The sequence below is a fragment of the Notolepis coatsorum genome (genome assembly GCF_963971535.1).
Source record: "Notolepis coatsorum genome assembly, chromosome: 14".
NCBI lineage: Eukaryota > Metazoa > Chordata > Actinopteri > Aulopiformes > Paralepididae > Notolepis > Notolepis coatsorum.
Window position 1 is genome coordinate 89339433 of NC_140178.1, and position 16109 is coordinate 89355541.

The window sequence follows — 16109 nt, forward strand, 5'->3', positions numbered from 1 at the left end:
AAAATGCTTGTAAGCACTGGAGTAACGCAGACCTTTTTTATTATGATTAGTATAGAAAGTAATCAAAATATCACATCTACATATCAAACTCTTCTAGAATGCCCAGGAGGAGAACTGTTGGATTGGGGCGTTGTGTCGAGAATGACTCGCCCACACACACCATGTTGGTTTTCTAATAACCCATGGAGCAAGTGGCTTATATCTACCCCCCCCCCCCCCTCCTTCCCAACTGCTACGGTTTATTTTTAGATGGTGAAATGTGCAATTGGCTCCAAGAATAGACTCGGATGCCATTGCTCTACAGTTGGCCTGTTGAAAAGAGAGTGAGGTCAGCCGAACGCAACGTGGACCCTTTAGCTCCGTCTTTGTCTTGACCCATTTCCTCCTTCCTTCTCCCGCCCTTTCTTCTCCCTCTCGTCTCCCCTCTCCTCCCCGCCGCGGTCCTCCCGTCCGTCACTCAGGGAGACGGTGGTCCGCCTGCAGAGTGAGAACAAGATGCTGTGCGTTCAGGAGGAGAGCTACAGGCAGAGTCTGGTGGCCGTGCGGAGTCAGCTAGAGGAGGCCCAGCGCAGCAACAACAGCCTGGAGACGCAGAACAGGTGTGTGTGTGTGTGTGTGTGTGTGTGTGTGTGTGTGTGTGTGTTATGGAGATTAGAAGGAATAAAGTCAAAACTACCCAAAAAGGGGGGAAAAAAGCACTCTTAACCCTTTCACTGCCACACGACAGCCGGTTAACTTTCACTGTGACAATACAGAAGGTTAGCCCTTTACTATCACACAACCGACGGCGATGGTCCATCATTAGCATCATTAGCTCCGCGGATGCGGAGCTAATGATGCTAATGATGGAGCATCGTCGTCGGTTGTGTGATAGTAAAGGGCTAACCGTCTGTCGTGTGGCAGTGAAAGGGTTAAGGAAAAATAAACTCATTCAGTAGTTAAATCGGTGCTGTTGACACAAACGACCATCAGCTATAGTCTTAATACCTACATAATTTAAAACCATCAGCTATAGTCTAATACCTACGTCATTTAAAACCATCAGCTATAGTCTTAATACCTACGTCATTTAAAACGTGTTTTCACATTCATGTCCTATGTTATTTTTAGCCAACTTCTTTTTGTTGTACTGTACTTGTGTGCTGCATAATGAGAATACATTTTAATCTAATCTTATGTTGAGTTCTGTAGAGCTTGGATGACCTAACCTTTGGCATAGCTTCTCTGACTGGCACCTGGTTCAATAACATTGGTTAATAATGAATGAATCACATAGGTCACCATATTGTAATTAAGGTGTGTGTTGGTAGGTGTGATGTAGCTAAATGTCAGCTCACCCTCTGGACTGTATACTGAACTCCACTATGTGTGAAGAGGAGGATGGACAGCAGAGGGGCAGATTTTGTGTGCGTGTTAGGGGTGTAACGATGCACCGATTAATCGAAATGTGACTATTCAACTGCATCGATTTGAAAATGTTAGAATCTATTTATAATCGGGGGAAAAAATATAATATTTTTGTGTGTATTGTTGCCTGAATAATCGTAATCGAAATTAAACGTTGTGAGGTCTCATCGTTACACCCCTAGTGTGTGTACATGCACGTGGGTTGTGTGTGTGTGTGTGTGTGTGTGTGGCACCATCCCCAGGGTGTGTGTGTGAGGCATCCTGATGAGCATCCCAGGCTGGAGCCAGTGTCTGAGCTGCTCATTAGAACCCAGAGACGAGAACAGAGAACAGTGTCTCTGTCTGGAGGGGGTCAATGTGTATCCCCTCTTGCAATGAAAGTTGTTCATTGGTGGGCCTTGTACATGTACATACAGTAGATCTAGAAGGAAGTCATTAAAACGTATTAATTTTGTTTCGTTTGTGGAAAGTCCAGGTGAAGTCAGGGAATGTTACCATGTCCTCATATTCTCTCCGTCTGTGTCCCCTCCTGTCTGTCCTCTCCTGTGTCTGTCCTCTCCTGTGTGTCTGTCCCCTCCTGTCTGTCTGTCCTCTCCTGTCTGTCTGTCCCCTCCTGTGTCTGTCCCCTCCTGTCTGTCTGTCCTCTCCTGTCTGTCTGTCCCCTCCTGTGTCTGTCCCCTCCTGTCTGTCTGTCCTCTCCTGTCTGTCTGTCCTCTCCTGTCTGTCTGTCTGTCCCCTCCTGTGTCTGTCCCCTCCTGTGTGTCTGTCCGCTCCTGTGTGTCTGTCCGCTCCTGTGTGTCTGTCCCCTCCTGTGTGTCTGTCCTCTCCTGTCTGTTTGTCCTCTCCTGTGTGTCTGTCCTCTCCTGTCTGTTTGTCCTCTCCTGTGTGTCTGTCCTCTCCTGTGTGTCTGTCCTCGTCTGTCTGTCCCCTCCTGTGTCTGTCCTCTCCTGTGTGTCTGTCCTCTCCTGTGTGTCTGTCCTCTCCTGTCTGTTTGTCCTCTCCTGTGTGTCTGTCCTCTCCTGTGTGTCTGTCCTCTCCTGTCGGTCTGTCCCCTCCTGTGTCTGTCCCCTCCTGTGTGTCTGTCCCCTCGTGTGTCTGTCCTCTCCTGTCTGTCTGTCCCCTCCTGTGTCTGTCCCCTCCTGTGTGTATGTCCCCTCCTGTGTGTCTGTCCCCTCCTGTGTGTCTGTCCCCTCCTGTGTGTCTGTCCTCTCCTGTCTGTTTGTCCTCTCATGTGTGTCTGTCCTCTCCTGTGTGTCTGTCCTCTCCTGTGTGTCTGTCCTCTCCTGTCGGTCTGTCCCCTCCTGTGTCTGTCCCCTCCTGTGTGTCTGTCCCCTCGTGTGTCTGTCCTCTCCTGTCTGTCTGTCCTCTCCTGTGTGTATGTCCCCTCCTGTGTGTCTGTCCTCTCCTGTGTGTCCGTCCTCTCCTCTGTGTCTGTCCTCTCCTGTGTGTCTGTCCCCTCCTGTGTGTCTGTCCCCTCGTGTGTCTGTCCTCTCCTGTCTGTCTGTCCTCTCCTGTGTGTCTGTCCCCTCGTGTGTCTGTCCTCTCCTGTGTGTCCGTCCTCTCCTCTGTGTCTGTCCTCTCCTGTGTGTCTGTCCCCTCGTGTGTCTGTCCTCTCCTGTGTGTCCGTCCTCTCCTCTGTGTCTGTCCTCTCCTGTGTGTCTGTCCCCTCCTGTGTGTCTGTCCCCTCCTGTGTGTCTGTCCCCTCCTGTGTGTCTGTCCTCTCCTGTGTGTATGTCCCCTCCTGTGTGTCTGTCCCCTCCTGTGTGTCTGTCCTCTCCTGTGTGTCTGTCCTCTCCTGTGTGCCAGGCTGAACCAGCAGCAGATCTCCGAGCTGCGTTCACAAGTGGAAGAGCTCCAAAAGGCTCTGCAGGAGCAAGGCAGCAAGACCGAGGATGTAAGAGAGAGACGAGGATCTGTCCCCTCCTACACACCTCTCACCATCTCTTAATGTTAACTATGACTGTCCCTGACTCACTCACTCAATCAATCAATCAATCACTGATTTAAGTGGATCAATCATGATAATTGAGAATGTATACAAATCAGAATGATGGCTGACCAGTCATTTTAAGCAACAAATCTAGAATGATTCGTGGTCTACATGGGGTTAGAAAACACTTGTCACCTCCCGTATATTATCTATCGCTGTTCAAATCCTTGGGAGCCAAAAGAAGGGAAATGTCACCTGATGTTGTGGCTGTTTTGTTGGGTAAGAGCATCGCTGACGGCCCCTTGGCCCCTGGGCCCTCCAGTATTTCAGCGTTGGTCCCCTCCTACTCTTTGTTTTGTTTTTGTTGTGTGCACATTTTAACCCCATGTTTGCTGTGGTGATTCACCATTAACGCTCGCCCCTCTCTTGTCTGTCCACCTGTCTCTCTCCGCCTGCCTGAATCAACCGTCTCTCTGACTAAATCAGGCCATCGTAAGTACGGCCCACATACCCCTGCCCTCCTGATTTGCTCCTGATTTGACTTTTCACAGCTTGTGTTTTATGTGTTTGTGTTGTAACCAGGTTAGTTTCAGTGCAGTACATGAGACTGTTGTGTTTTGAGTTTTGAGGTTTTGTGTTTTTGTCTTATTCCCTTTTTAGTCGTCGTTGCTGAAGAAAAAACTCGAAGAGCACTTGTGAGTACTGTGTACTGTTGTATCGCTGCTTGAGTACTGTTGTATGTATCACTGTTGTATCACTGCTTGAGTACTGTTATATCACTGCTTGAGTACTGTTATATCACTGCTTGAGTACTGTTATATCACTGCTTGAATACTGTTATATCACTGCTTGAGTACTGTTATATCACTGCTTGAATACTGTTATATCACTGCTTGAATACTGTTATATCACTGCTGCATCACTGCTTGAGTACTGTTATATCACTGCTGCATCACTGCTTGAGTACTGTTATATCACTGCTTGAGTACTGTTATATCACTGCTTGAATACAGTTATATCACTGCTTGAATACTGTTATATCACTGCTGCATCACTGCTTGAGTACTGTTATATCACTGCTGCATCACTGCTTGAGTACTGTTATATCACTGCTGCATCACTGCTTGAGTACTGTTATATCACTGCTTGAGTACTGTTGTATCACTGCTTGAGTACTGTTGTATCACTGCTTGAGTACTGTTGTATCACTGCTTGAGTACTGTTGTATCACTGCTTGAGTACTGTTGTATCACTGCTTGAATACTGTTGTATCACTGCTTGAGTACTGTTATATCACTGTTGCATCACTGCTTGAGTACTGTTGTATCACTGCTTGAGTACTGTTGTATCACTGCTTGAGTACTGTTGTATCACTGCTTGAATACTGTTCCTCCTCTATGCTCCTTGTAGGGAGAAGCTCCATGAGGCTCACACTGACCTGCAGAAGAAGAGGGAGGTTATTGATGACTTGGAGCCCAAAATAGACGGCAACAGTAAGTGGTCCCTAAAGCCGTCACTCAACAGCAATGTATTGTCTTCATTGTGTCATATAAAGCCTCTTTAAAGATCCACGGAAATGTGGCATTTTTACAGCATTGAATTTGATGTGTGGTTGTAAACGGATATATATAAAGACTAGATGACTCACCCGCGCTGCTGGCCAACGCAGACCGACGTTGCCACATGGTGGCCATCTTGCTACAGGGTAGCACGCCCACTCATAACATGAATACTATTGAAATAACCATACCTTGCTAAATTTTCAACCGTTTGGTTTGTTAAAAACGTCCGAAATGTAGTTACTTATAATGCATATGAAAATAAATATATATATATATTCTTCCAAGCAAGAATCATAGCTACGTTAATAATATTCATAGCTACCTTAATAACATTTGTAATAAACCTAACTGTTTGTAAATCTCAAGATTTCAGCGAGTTAAGAAGAGTATTTTTGTTTGTGCAGATCACTCACCTTAACTCTTTGGACGCCAGTGACTTGAGCCACGTTTGTTCCTACCATGCCAACACACAAATAAGTGGCGGTGTTTGCAGGGCTATATATATTCTATATTATAGCTATGGATACAATACTATGGCACCTTTGACATCAACTATCTATCGTTCAATATGTGAAAAAGAATAAATGTTTTCATCAATACGTTTGTGTGTTGTACCGTGGTGCATATATAAGTATAGTTTTAGAGTGATCCTGTCTAATCCCAGAAAACGACGATATGCAGCAAAACGTGAATTTCACTAAAAGCGTTGCCATTTCTCGCCTGGACACGCCACTATTTCCAAATCAAATGTATATAATCGGTATTATGTTTCATGAATTTTTGGATGCTTTGATCGTCACCAATGGCATTGTGGAGTAACGTTACACACGCATGTTGCGATCGAGGTGACATCATGGTTGGATCAAAGCAGGATTGATATCATTTAGTCCTTACCTTCACTATACCCCAAAAAGAATATTCCAATTGTCTGATCGCAAGTCCAAGTATTGGTGTCCATCGTGTCGCCAACATAATCCACCACAACGGATGCATCGAAGGCATTTTCTTCTTCAGGTTGTAGCACCTTGTGACATCCTATAACCTCAGGGCTGTGCAGTCCTAGATAAAGTCACAGGGTTTGATCACAAATATCCCTTTTAACCGTTGCATCCTCTGCAGCCGAGCTTGGTTCGCCGCCCTGTACTTGCCACGCAGAAAGCATATCTGTGTTTCTCAAATACAACAATCCTGCCCCCAAATGAGGTTAATTTGCAGTGCAACTTTCCGACTGTTTGGTGACTTTTGATATTCAACGGAACATAGCTGGGTAGAGAAACAGCCATGGTATTATCGGAACACTATTCTCCTCTTTCCAACAAGATGTAAAACTCGAATGTGTATGGGGTTCGACATGACTGGAAAGAGAATGACATGATCCACACAAGTATTAAAGGGGTACTCTTGACATCACAGATTGGGGCATGATCTGCAGCAAAGGCTTGTTTAATTTTCTATCACCATTCTCCTTCCTCTACCACGTCAACCTGCATCTCCTTCCCCTCCTCTCCTTCCCGCCTCTCCTCCGTCTCCACCCACTCCTCTTAGTGGCCAAGAAGATTGATGAGCTGCAGGAGATCCTGAAGAAGAAGGATGAGGACATGAAGGTGATGGAAGAGCGCTACAAACGCTACGTGGAGAAAGCCAGAACGGTCAGTCCAGTCGGGTCTGTCACAAAACTCACTTCTTCATTTCATTTCAAACCTTTATTTCAACTCGTTCTGAGACACTGAGGTTACCCTCATTTACAGCAATGACTACCTTATGAAACAAGATGCAATTTCATACATATACCGGTAGACACGATAAATGAGAATAAACTATAGAAAAATCAGCTAAGACGGTTACAAGTCGACACACTGGTCGGTGAAAAATATTATATATATATAATAGGGGTGTAAAGGTACACTTATCTGTACCGAACCGTTTCAGTGTGTACCGTACCGAACGAATACAGCGGTATGTTAACCGCCCACCGGGGGCTGTTTTTTTCACAATCTAATATAATTATTATTTAAAAAAAAAAAAATTACATTTCAATATAAAATATTCGTTGACAGCCCTACAAGTACAACTACATCACCCCTGAGTGGAACATGGAAAGCCAAACTTTCCCCCACTGTACCGAAAACCGTACCGTACCGTGGTTTTTGTGTACCGTTACACATCTAATATATAAAATGCTTGTTTTCTGCACAGGTGATCAAAACCCTGGACCCCAAGCAGCTGCCTCCCGCTCCAGACATCCTGGCTCTCAAGAACCAGATGACCGAGAAAGACAGGAAGATCCAGCACCTGGAGGTACAAACCTGTTAAAGTGTGTTTTGAGGGACTTGATTGGAGAGATGAACTGAGTAGTAGGACTGGGCGTCATGATGTATATATATATATACTGTATAATCACATGTACCTCTGTGTATATATATATCACATGTACCTCTGTACTGATAAGTTAAATGTTAATGTTAACACCAGTGCACATATACCACATCCGTGTTGGCACTCCATCAAACACGTTTGGAATGTTTGTCTGTTTGTCAACATGTTTGTATTGTTTGTCTGTCAACATATTTGTATTGTTTGTCTTGTCAACATGTTTGTATTGTTTGTCTTGTCAACATATCAGGGTCCCCCATTTTCAATTCATCAGGACATATATGACATACAAATAGACAGTACTGCTACATCTATACATTTATGACATACCAGATTTGCAAATACAGTACTGTTTGTGATACAAAAAGAGTCCAGAAAAAAGTATATACATTTGACGTAAAAACTGTACATTGGGGGAGGTTGGTTAAGTGTGGGGCGGGTGGGGGGGTGCAGTACATTGGGGGGGGGGGGGGGGGAACACTGTACAACTGTACAAGCAAAACTGTACATTGGAATATTGACAACCATACTTGGTCATTTACTGTACATTGGAGAGGGTTGGGTTAGGACATTTACATGGGCCAGTTTCGAATTGCAGTCTCCCGTAGGTGTTCTTTGAGAGTGTTTTGAAAGTGGGTAGTGATTCACATTCCTTTACAGCTTTGGGTAGGGCGTTCCACATTGATGTGGCATAATTGCTAAACGTGTTTAGTCCCTTGTTTGAGCCGAATTTGGATTTAACATGATTTGTGGAGCTCCCTCTGGTTTTGTGATCGTGGTATTCACTGACCTTTGGGAAGTATTTTGACATGTACATGGGTACCTTGGTTGTGTAGTGTATCTTGTAGACCAGGCCCATTGCAAGTTGCTGTACTCTGACAACCTAGGATGGCTTAGAGTAGACGACAAAGTGGGCAGGGGTGAGGTGGGTTCTAGGAGTAAGGTCAAGCAGTAGTCTGACCAGTTTGTTTTGAGATGTTTGTAATTTAGTTTTTAGCGCCTTTGAGGTTCAGATTCAGATTCCTTTATTGAGCCATTTGTGTAAAAACACATTGGTAATTGTTGCAGCAATACAGTGTATGCATTTTCTTTTCTTTTTTCACAGTAAACTACACCAACACAGACACATGACAAGAAACGAAACAGTGCAGTGAGGGATTAATCAATAAATACATAAATATATATAAAGTGAAGAGTGCAGAGTTCCAGTACGGACTAGTGCAGTCAGTGTCATTGTGCCAGTGTCACTTGGGGGCAGAGGGGGGGGGGGACCTGAGGCATTGATTAGCCTGGCGGCTGAGGGGAAGAAGCTCAGTCTGTGTCGAGCTTTTACAGCCTTTGGGATCCTCAGCCTTCTCCCAGAGGGGCTTTGGTACCATGAGGTGCAAGCATAGTCGTAGTACCCTTGTATGAGTGCTCCTGCCAGAGTCTTCAGGGTGTTCTATATGAATTGAAAATGGGGGACCCTGATGGAAACAAGACAAACGTCTTTCTCAGGTCTGCATCCCCTTAACAATTGTATGTATTGAGCCGTACTGTATTGTACCCATTCTGCAATCTGTTAAATAAAGTTTTCATTCATTCATTCATTCTTGTTTACCAGAGAGGAGATCCGGTACAAGAATCGAGTTTGTTGGTTGACTTTTTTTATTACATTGGATGCCATTTTGTCACAGGAAAGATTAGCCTCTAGGATGGAGCCCAGGTTGTATTGTTTGTCTGTCGACATGTTTGTATTGTAATGTTTGTATTGTAATGTTTGTCTGTCAACATGTTTGTATTGTAAGGCATAAAAAAAATATTGTTTGGTTCCTGTTGGTTGTCAGTTAAGGCCATGGGTAGGTAGGTATTTTTTTTTTTCCCCACGGTGACTATGGATGGGGAATTTATTTACTGGATGCATGTACTCTGCCAGCATGTTTAATATCCATAGATTTTTATGAAACTTTATTGTAAAAAAAATATATATGTAATACTTTTTTAAACCAAACCATTTTTTCTTTTAGGCCTAATGTTTGTCTGTCAACATGTTTCTATTGTTTGTCTGTCGACATGTTTGTCTGTCAACATGTGACTGGTTGTTTATACATTCACTTGAATGAAAGGGGCACAAAATGAAATGGTCTATATGTACTGGAGAAATGCATCTATCTGACATGCCGATATGTGCAGATTTAGGTGGGTAGGAGATTCATAATGTCTGTACTGGTTCATCGTGGGTTCATCGCCCAGTCCTACTGACTAGTGTCTTGCCTGCTGTGTGACTCCATGCATGACCTGCTGTTCCTCTGTGTGCAGCATGACTATGAGAAGAGCAGGGTGCGACATGACCAGGAGGAGAAACTCATCATTAGTGCCTGGTACAACATGGTGAGACACACACGCATGTCATAATACATTCAAGATTCCACCGATATGGGTTTTTTAGTGGCCGATACCAATATGTAGAGAGCAGAGTGGTGGATGACTAATATGATTATTATTTTATTTTTATTTTTTACATCTGATAAATCTTAAAGAAATATATATATTTAATAACAACAAATGAGACTCAAATCAAGTTCACTAATGTTAGTTATATTAGCTAGCTAGCTTAGCTGGTTGCTTGTTCAAAATATCTGTGAAATGTGGAGCCTTATTTAGCCCCTTTCTGGGTAAAATAGCATGAAGTGACTGGTATCCAGTGATGCTACAGATTACTTGTAAAAGTAATTTGATTACTCCTTTAAAAAGTAATCTAGTTACTTTACTGATTACTCTATTATCAAAGTAACTTAGTTACTTTGAAATTAACTAGGTTACTAAGTCGTCGCTGTCCCCCCTGCTGCTGCCACAACATACGGTAGGAATGAACAGTTTTTTTTTTCTTTTTTTTTTAATATAATGCTTTATTGAACGTGCATAATGTCATAAATCATGATTGGCTGCTCAGACAGGTCATCATGAGACGTCATCAGCCATCAGGCCATATAAGGTTGCAGCTGTTCACTCTGGGAACAAAATTTACTTTTTGGCTTACCAGCCAAGGTGGCTGGTAGATTAAAAAAACTACCCGCCAGGCAGATTTTTTTACCAGCCAAAAATTTGAAATAGCTTTTTAGTATATCGCCATGTGTAATTATTATTGCTATATACAGGGCTCTACGCTAACATTTTCCCCAGGGAGCACTGGGGAATCAAAAATGAGGAGCACACAAATAAATGTAGGATCACAGTGAACATTTTTCAAGTAACAGAGTTTATTAACAAACTATTTATTACATGCATATTATACTGTGCGTGTGCATACTAAGGGACAAACATCTGTGCAAATAGCACATACCACCAAAATCACACATTGGCCCATGCCTACTAGACTCAAAGGATATCGGTTGTTAAGCTGCTTTTGTATGTTGTAGTGTTGTCACGATACCAACATTTTGACTTTGATACAAATAGGAAAGGTAATGGAATATATTATTAGATGACAGAACATGGAAAATTCTTTATACAATTCTTTAATTCATTATAATTTAAACGCTATTGAATAATAGTTCATTAATAGTAATTAATACAATTATTCTGTTACAGCTACTGAGCTATTACTGTCCATCAATATCTTCCTTTTGAATTAAATGGGTTCAGGAGAGAGGGAGAGGGAGGGAGAGAGAGCGAGACACACACGCACACACAGACACAGAGAGAGATGGAGATTCTCAGCCCCCCCCCCCCCCCTCACTGCCTTTGAGTGTTCCCAGTGATTGGCGTTAGCAGTAGTTAGCGTTAGCAGGTTAGCTTAGTTGGAGTACTCAGTTAGCAGATAACATTACAGTAGTTAATGTTTAGCGCGACGTGGGTATACAGGACTGGCGAGGATGCAAAGCATGTTAGACAATTGGAACCGCTGCTTGCAGAGTTTTCGTTGCACATAGAAGCAGCGTGACTCGAGATGAGTCATGGCTCCCAATTTTTTGTACACTCCAGAGTGGCTGAGTACCCTCTGTAATTTACCAGCCAAAGAGGAAATCTACATGCCATTGGCATTTGGTGGGTGCTTATTTTGTTCACTGCTCAGGCACTCCATCCATTCTGAGACAACGGACTCAGTGCATACTCCGCAAGTGGCGCGTAACAGGAATCTCTCTCACACTCACTATCAAGTAGCCAAATTACACTATAAAATGAACTGGATAGTTGATTTAACTTCATGCTGAAGCTATTCTAAAATCAGCTATAAGCGTAAACGTGTGGCTGTGCGTGAGCACACGTCCCATCTCCGGTCTGGGTTCTGGAGAGGTAGCTGACTGTACCCCTGGCTCTCTTATCGGCATTATGAGATGGTAACTAAATAGTAACGCACAGCCACTTGGAAAAGTAACTAATCAGATTACTGGCTTGTAACAAGTTAGATTACTATTTACTGAAAAAAGTAACTAGTTACTTAGTAACTAGTTCACTGCTGGTATCAACAGATTCCTTGCCATCTCTAGTTTCATGAGAGCCCAGAAAAGATGTCCATGTTAGCAGGGTCCAATACCAGCCAATATCAGTCGGCCACTAGAAGACATGCATGTTTTGCACTGATGTGTTTTGCTGCTCTCACATCATCTCTCTCTGCAACCTTTCATCTGCTATTCCACTCTATTTTCTACCCCTGTCTTTTTCTCTCTCTGTCCCTCTCTTGCTCTTTCTGTCTCTCTCTCTCTCTCCCCCTCGCTCTCTCTGTATCTCTCCGTCTCTTTCCCCCCCCCTGTCTTTTTCTTTCTGTCTCTCTCTCCCCCTCGCTCTCTGTATCTCTTTCTCTCTCACCCTGTCTCTTTCTCCCCCCTGTCTCTTTTTCTCTCTCCCCCCTGTCTTTTTCTCTTTCTGTCTCTCTCCCCCGTTGCTCTCTCTGTATCTCCATCTCTTTCTCTCTCACCACATCTCTCTCTCCCCCCTGTCTCTTTTTCTCCCCCCCCCTGTCTTTTTCTCTTTCTGTCTCTCTCTCCCCCTCGCTCTCTGTATCTCCATCTCTTTCTCTCTCACCCTGTCTTTCTCTCTCTCTCCCCCCTGTCTCTTTTTCTCTCTCCCCCCTGTCTTTTTCTCTTTCTGTCTCTCTCCCCCCTTGCTCTCTCTGTATCTCCATCTCTTTCTCTCTCACCACATCTCTCTCTCCCCCCTGTCTCTTTTTCTCCCCCCCCTGTCTTTTTCTCTTTCTGTCTCTCTCTCTCCCCCTCGCTCTCTGTATCTCCATCTCTTTCTCTCTCACCCTGTCTTTCTCTCTCTCTCCCCCCTGTCTCTTTTTCTCTCCCCCCTGTCTTTTTCTCTTTCTGTCTCTCTCTCCCCCCTTGCTCTCTGTATCTCCATCTCTTTCTCTCTCACCCCATCTTTCTCTCTCCCCCTGTCTCTTTTTCTCTCTGTCCCTCTCTCGCTCTCTTTCTTTCTGTCTCTCTCTCAATCTCTTTCTCTCTCTCCCCCTGTCTCTCAATTTTTTTCTCTCTCTCTCTCAGGGAATGGCGTTGCAGCAGAAGGTGTCTGGGGAGCGGCCAGTATCCGGTGGACAGGCCCTGTCTTTCCTGGCCCAGCAGAGACAGTCTACGAACGCCAGAAGAGGTCTGATACGACTCCAGCCCAGATAAGACCCTCCTCGTACCGACCAGGAAGCATGTCCAGAGTGTAGGGATCTGAAGGGGTGATCTAGATTGCTACTGAACTCCTAATATCTCTGCCTTAGCGCCTCTCTGGAGGCGTCGTTCGCTGCCCCACCAAGTATCTTTTTCCAGATTGCTGCTGCCCCCTGCTGGCTCTTAATGGTACGAAAGTTTCTTTTCTCTGGAGCCCCACAGATGGAGAGGCGTCTCTGTTGGAGCATAAACTGCCAACACTCATTTGAGTGGAGATGAGACTGTGGCTGGAGGGGAAGAAATCGAAGGGCTTCAAAAAAAGAGATTAAAAAAAAAGAAGAAGCTGTCTCTCCATTCTAGTTGGTATCTTTCTTCTTGGTTTACTCCTACCTGCACCTGTGATTTATTTTTTGAAATCTTGTTTATTTTTTTAATTTATTTTTATTTTTTTACGGTGTAGAATGGGGATGTGTTTTTTGGGGGGGGGGGGTGGTTGTAACGGATTATGAAAGAAATTAGTTATGAAGGGACTCTCCTTCAGCAAAGAAAATAATAATAAAATGTACCTCCTCTCTCCCTCCTACCGTTCTTTTAAGCTCACGACAGATTCTATCCTCTTGTTTAGGATTGCGACGTGAAAACACTAAAGCTGAGTGTTTGAATCACTCTGTGAATGAACTTTGAAGGTGAGAGTTGAGGCTTGTGGCCTGTGAGAGAGAGAGAGAGAGACATACCGAACTATGTAGGCTAATCCTGCTAGTGGCCCTCGGCTGAGACCCCATTGCTGTTTTCCATTTTAAAACGTAGCCCTGATCTGGGGCCTCTCTAACCCAATACCTCTACGATACGAGCAGAACAAATATTCTCATCTCCATCACAGCTTTTTCTATGATTGTTGTAGTTTCCTGAAACATATTTTTGTTTTTCTTTTCTGTTTTTAATCATGCGTTTTGAGTTGTGTGTTGTTGGATATGAAGGACCTATGAAGTAGCGTGGCTTTAGTCTTGTTGTTATTATGTTATGTACACTCTAACTGGAGTTTCATGTATTATATAACAACGTACACAAAAAGCACTTTTCCTGTTTTTGACCGTGGGGGTTTGTTTCCGATGCCTCAACAGTTCTCTCCTCTCCCTCCGCTTGACCGGAGCAAGACTTCTTCACCACGTAGAATGCAATAGATAATCGCGATGTAGCTCTTAACCCTCTCTCACTATTCTCTCCTGTAAGGGGAGAGACGGATTCTCCAGGCCGAGCGGATCAAATCTGCTCTGCTCACGGGACGTGTCCTCACACAGCCGCTGCGATACTATCAACCCGTCGTCTCCATGTGAAACGTTGGAATGACTTCCAGATGTTTTTTTTTTTGTTTTTTTCTACATGAAGTTTTTAATGAAATATCGGACTTAACTTTGTCATTTTTTTTGTGTCCAATTCCCTCTCCCCAAACATCTAAAGTGTGTCAACTACTTGTGTCATGTCTAATTGACTCATCTCAAACCCCTGCCCTCTTTTCTTGATCCTCCAATCACAGCTGTTGCTGTCCGAGAGACGTTTTTGGGAAAAGAGGGGGCGGGGCTTGAGATTGGTCAATTGCACTCGCCACTTAAAGCCTTTCTGATTTTAATGTATGAAGTAATTATTGGAAGCCATGTCGGCAGGCAAGGACCTCTATACTAGAGAACCTATAGCCCGACACCATTAACAATTCTTAAGACTGGAAAAGCTTTCTGTAATCTATTGAAGAGTCCCTAATGATGTAGGAAGCCACATAACAACCATTTGCAGCTGTTAGACCCTCATTTATAAATCGACAGAACTGGAGATATATTTATTCATAAATACACTGGAATTCTCTTAGCTGCTTGATGTAATGACTTGGGTTGATTTTGATGACTATCTCTAAAGTCTAGGGATTTTGAGTAACTCATTGAAATGTGTAAATGAAATCAGTAGCTCTAGTTACATCTCAAATGAATGACTGACCGCACCTTTTATATACACACTACATCTACCTTATTCCGTTATCAGTTGACTGTTCGCTGTGAGACAGGTAGTTATTTTTAGACTCCAATCTGTCCCGTATCAGAGCAGCTGCTCTCTGTGACTTGTACTTCACCCCCTGGGAACATTTCTGTGATTCTGTGCTCGACTGAAATTCCTTAAATGTGTGACTAATCACTTTTTATTTTCTAAATCTACTTTGTTGTATTATTTGAGTAGATATTTGGCATTAAGTCCCATTATCTTTTCACTGCATATATGCATGGCTTGAAGGGGTTCAAATTGTTTTTATTTGATTTATTTTTGTCTTCTATTTCTTGTATCATATTATGGTCTGTAGCAGAGGATTATAGTGTATTGTACAAAGGGGGATTTGGGACAAGTTATAGATTTGTAGTCCCGTCATACTTTTGTACTACAAATAAATTGGGGACTCGAAAGCGCTGGTATCTGATTTTGTGTTTTAGTATCACACCACATGGGAAAACATGAGCTAGTCGTTTTGTCGACCATTTTATGAGTTTTATTCAGTGTAGGGCTGCTACTAACGATTATTTTGTTATCGATTTATCTGTTGGAATATTTTTGTTGATTAGTCTCGACTATTAATTTAACACTTTTTCTGAACATTTCAGAATTATGTTTTTCAACTGCGGTACTACTATCCTTAGGTCACATGGGTAGTTGCCTCTCTGACACCACCTACTGAATACCCAGAGTAGAAGCTGAGTCTTGAAGTTTGTTTATGTCTAAATGTTGTGTAGTGTGGATGTGTGGCGTAACCTACATGCCATTACTGCTTTTTTATCTATTGACTCATTATAGCTCATTTTTATTATTTTGAAATAATATAACACCCACCCAGTTACTATGACATTGTTTATCTGTTTATCATTGTTTGCGTAGCTAAATGCTGAGAAACCGGGAACTACCAGCCAGAGAGGGAGAGCGAGGAGGAGGAGGAGGAGGAATTTTGAAAATTATGACAGATGGATGGATGTTAGTGCAGCAAGCCTTGAATATAGAGCAATGAGACCTGAATTTTTTTACAAGTCGATTATTCATTTCAATATAGAATATTCGTTGACAGCCCTACAAGTACAATTAGTTACTGCACACTACATCACCCCTGAGTGGAACATGGAAAGCCAAACTTTCCCCCACTGTACCGAAAACCCGTACCGAACCTTGACTTCAAAACCGAGGTACGTACCATACCGTTACACCCCTATTCCCTACCCATTGTTGGAA

At 43.3% G+C, this 16109-nt stretch overlaps 1 protein-coding gene across 1 annotated transcript in view; it reads left to right on the forward strand.

Annotated features, from left to right (window-relative positions):
- hook2 (hook microtubule-tethering protein 2) overlaps positions 1-13249 on the forward strand; it is a 61922-nt gene extending 48673 nt beyond the window's left edge. The window contains exons 15-22 of the mRNA XM_084328662.1: positions 462-599; positions 3214-3301; positions 3998-4032; positions 4748-4830; positions 6445-6548; positions 7096-7197; positions 9571-9642; positions 12741-13249. Of these exons, the coding sequence (XP_084184788.1) occupies positions 462-599; positions 3214-3301; positions 3998-4032; positions 4748-4830; positions 6445-6548; positions 7096-7197; positions 9571-9642; positions 12741-12869 (751 nt within the window). The 3' untranslated portion in view covers positions 12870-13249. The remainder of the gene's footprint in view (positions 1-461; positions 600-3213; positions 3302-3997; positions 4033-4747; positions 4831-6444; positions 6549-7095; positions 7198-9570; positions 9643-12740) is intronic.
- Positions 13250-16109: the final 2860 nt, after the last annotated feature.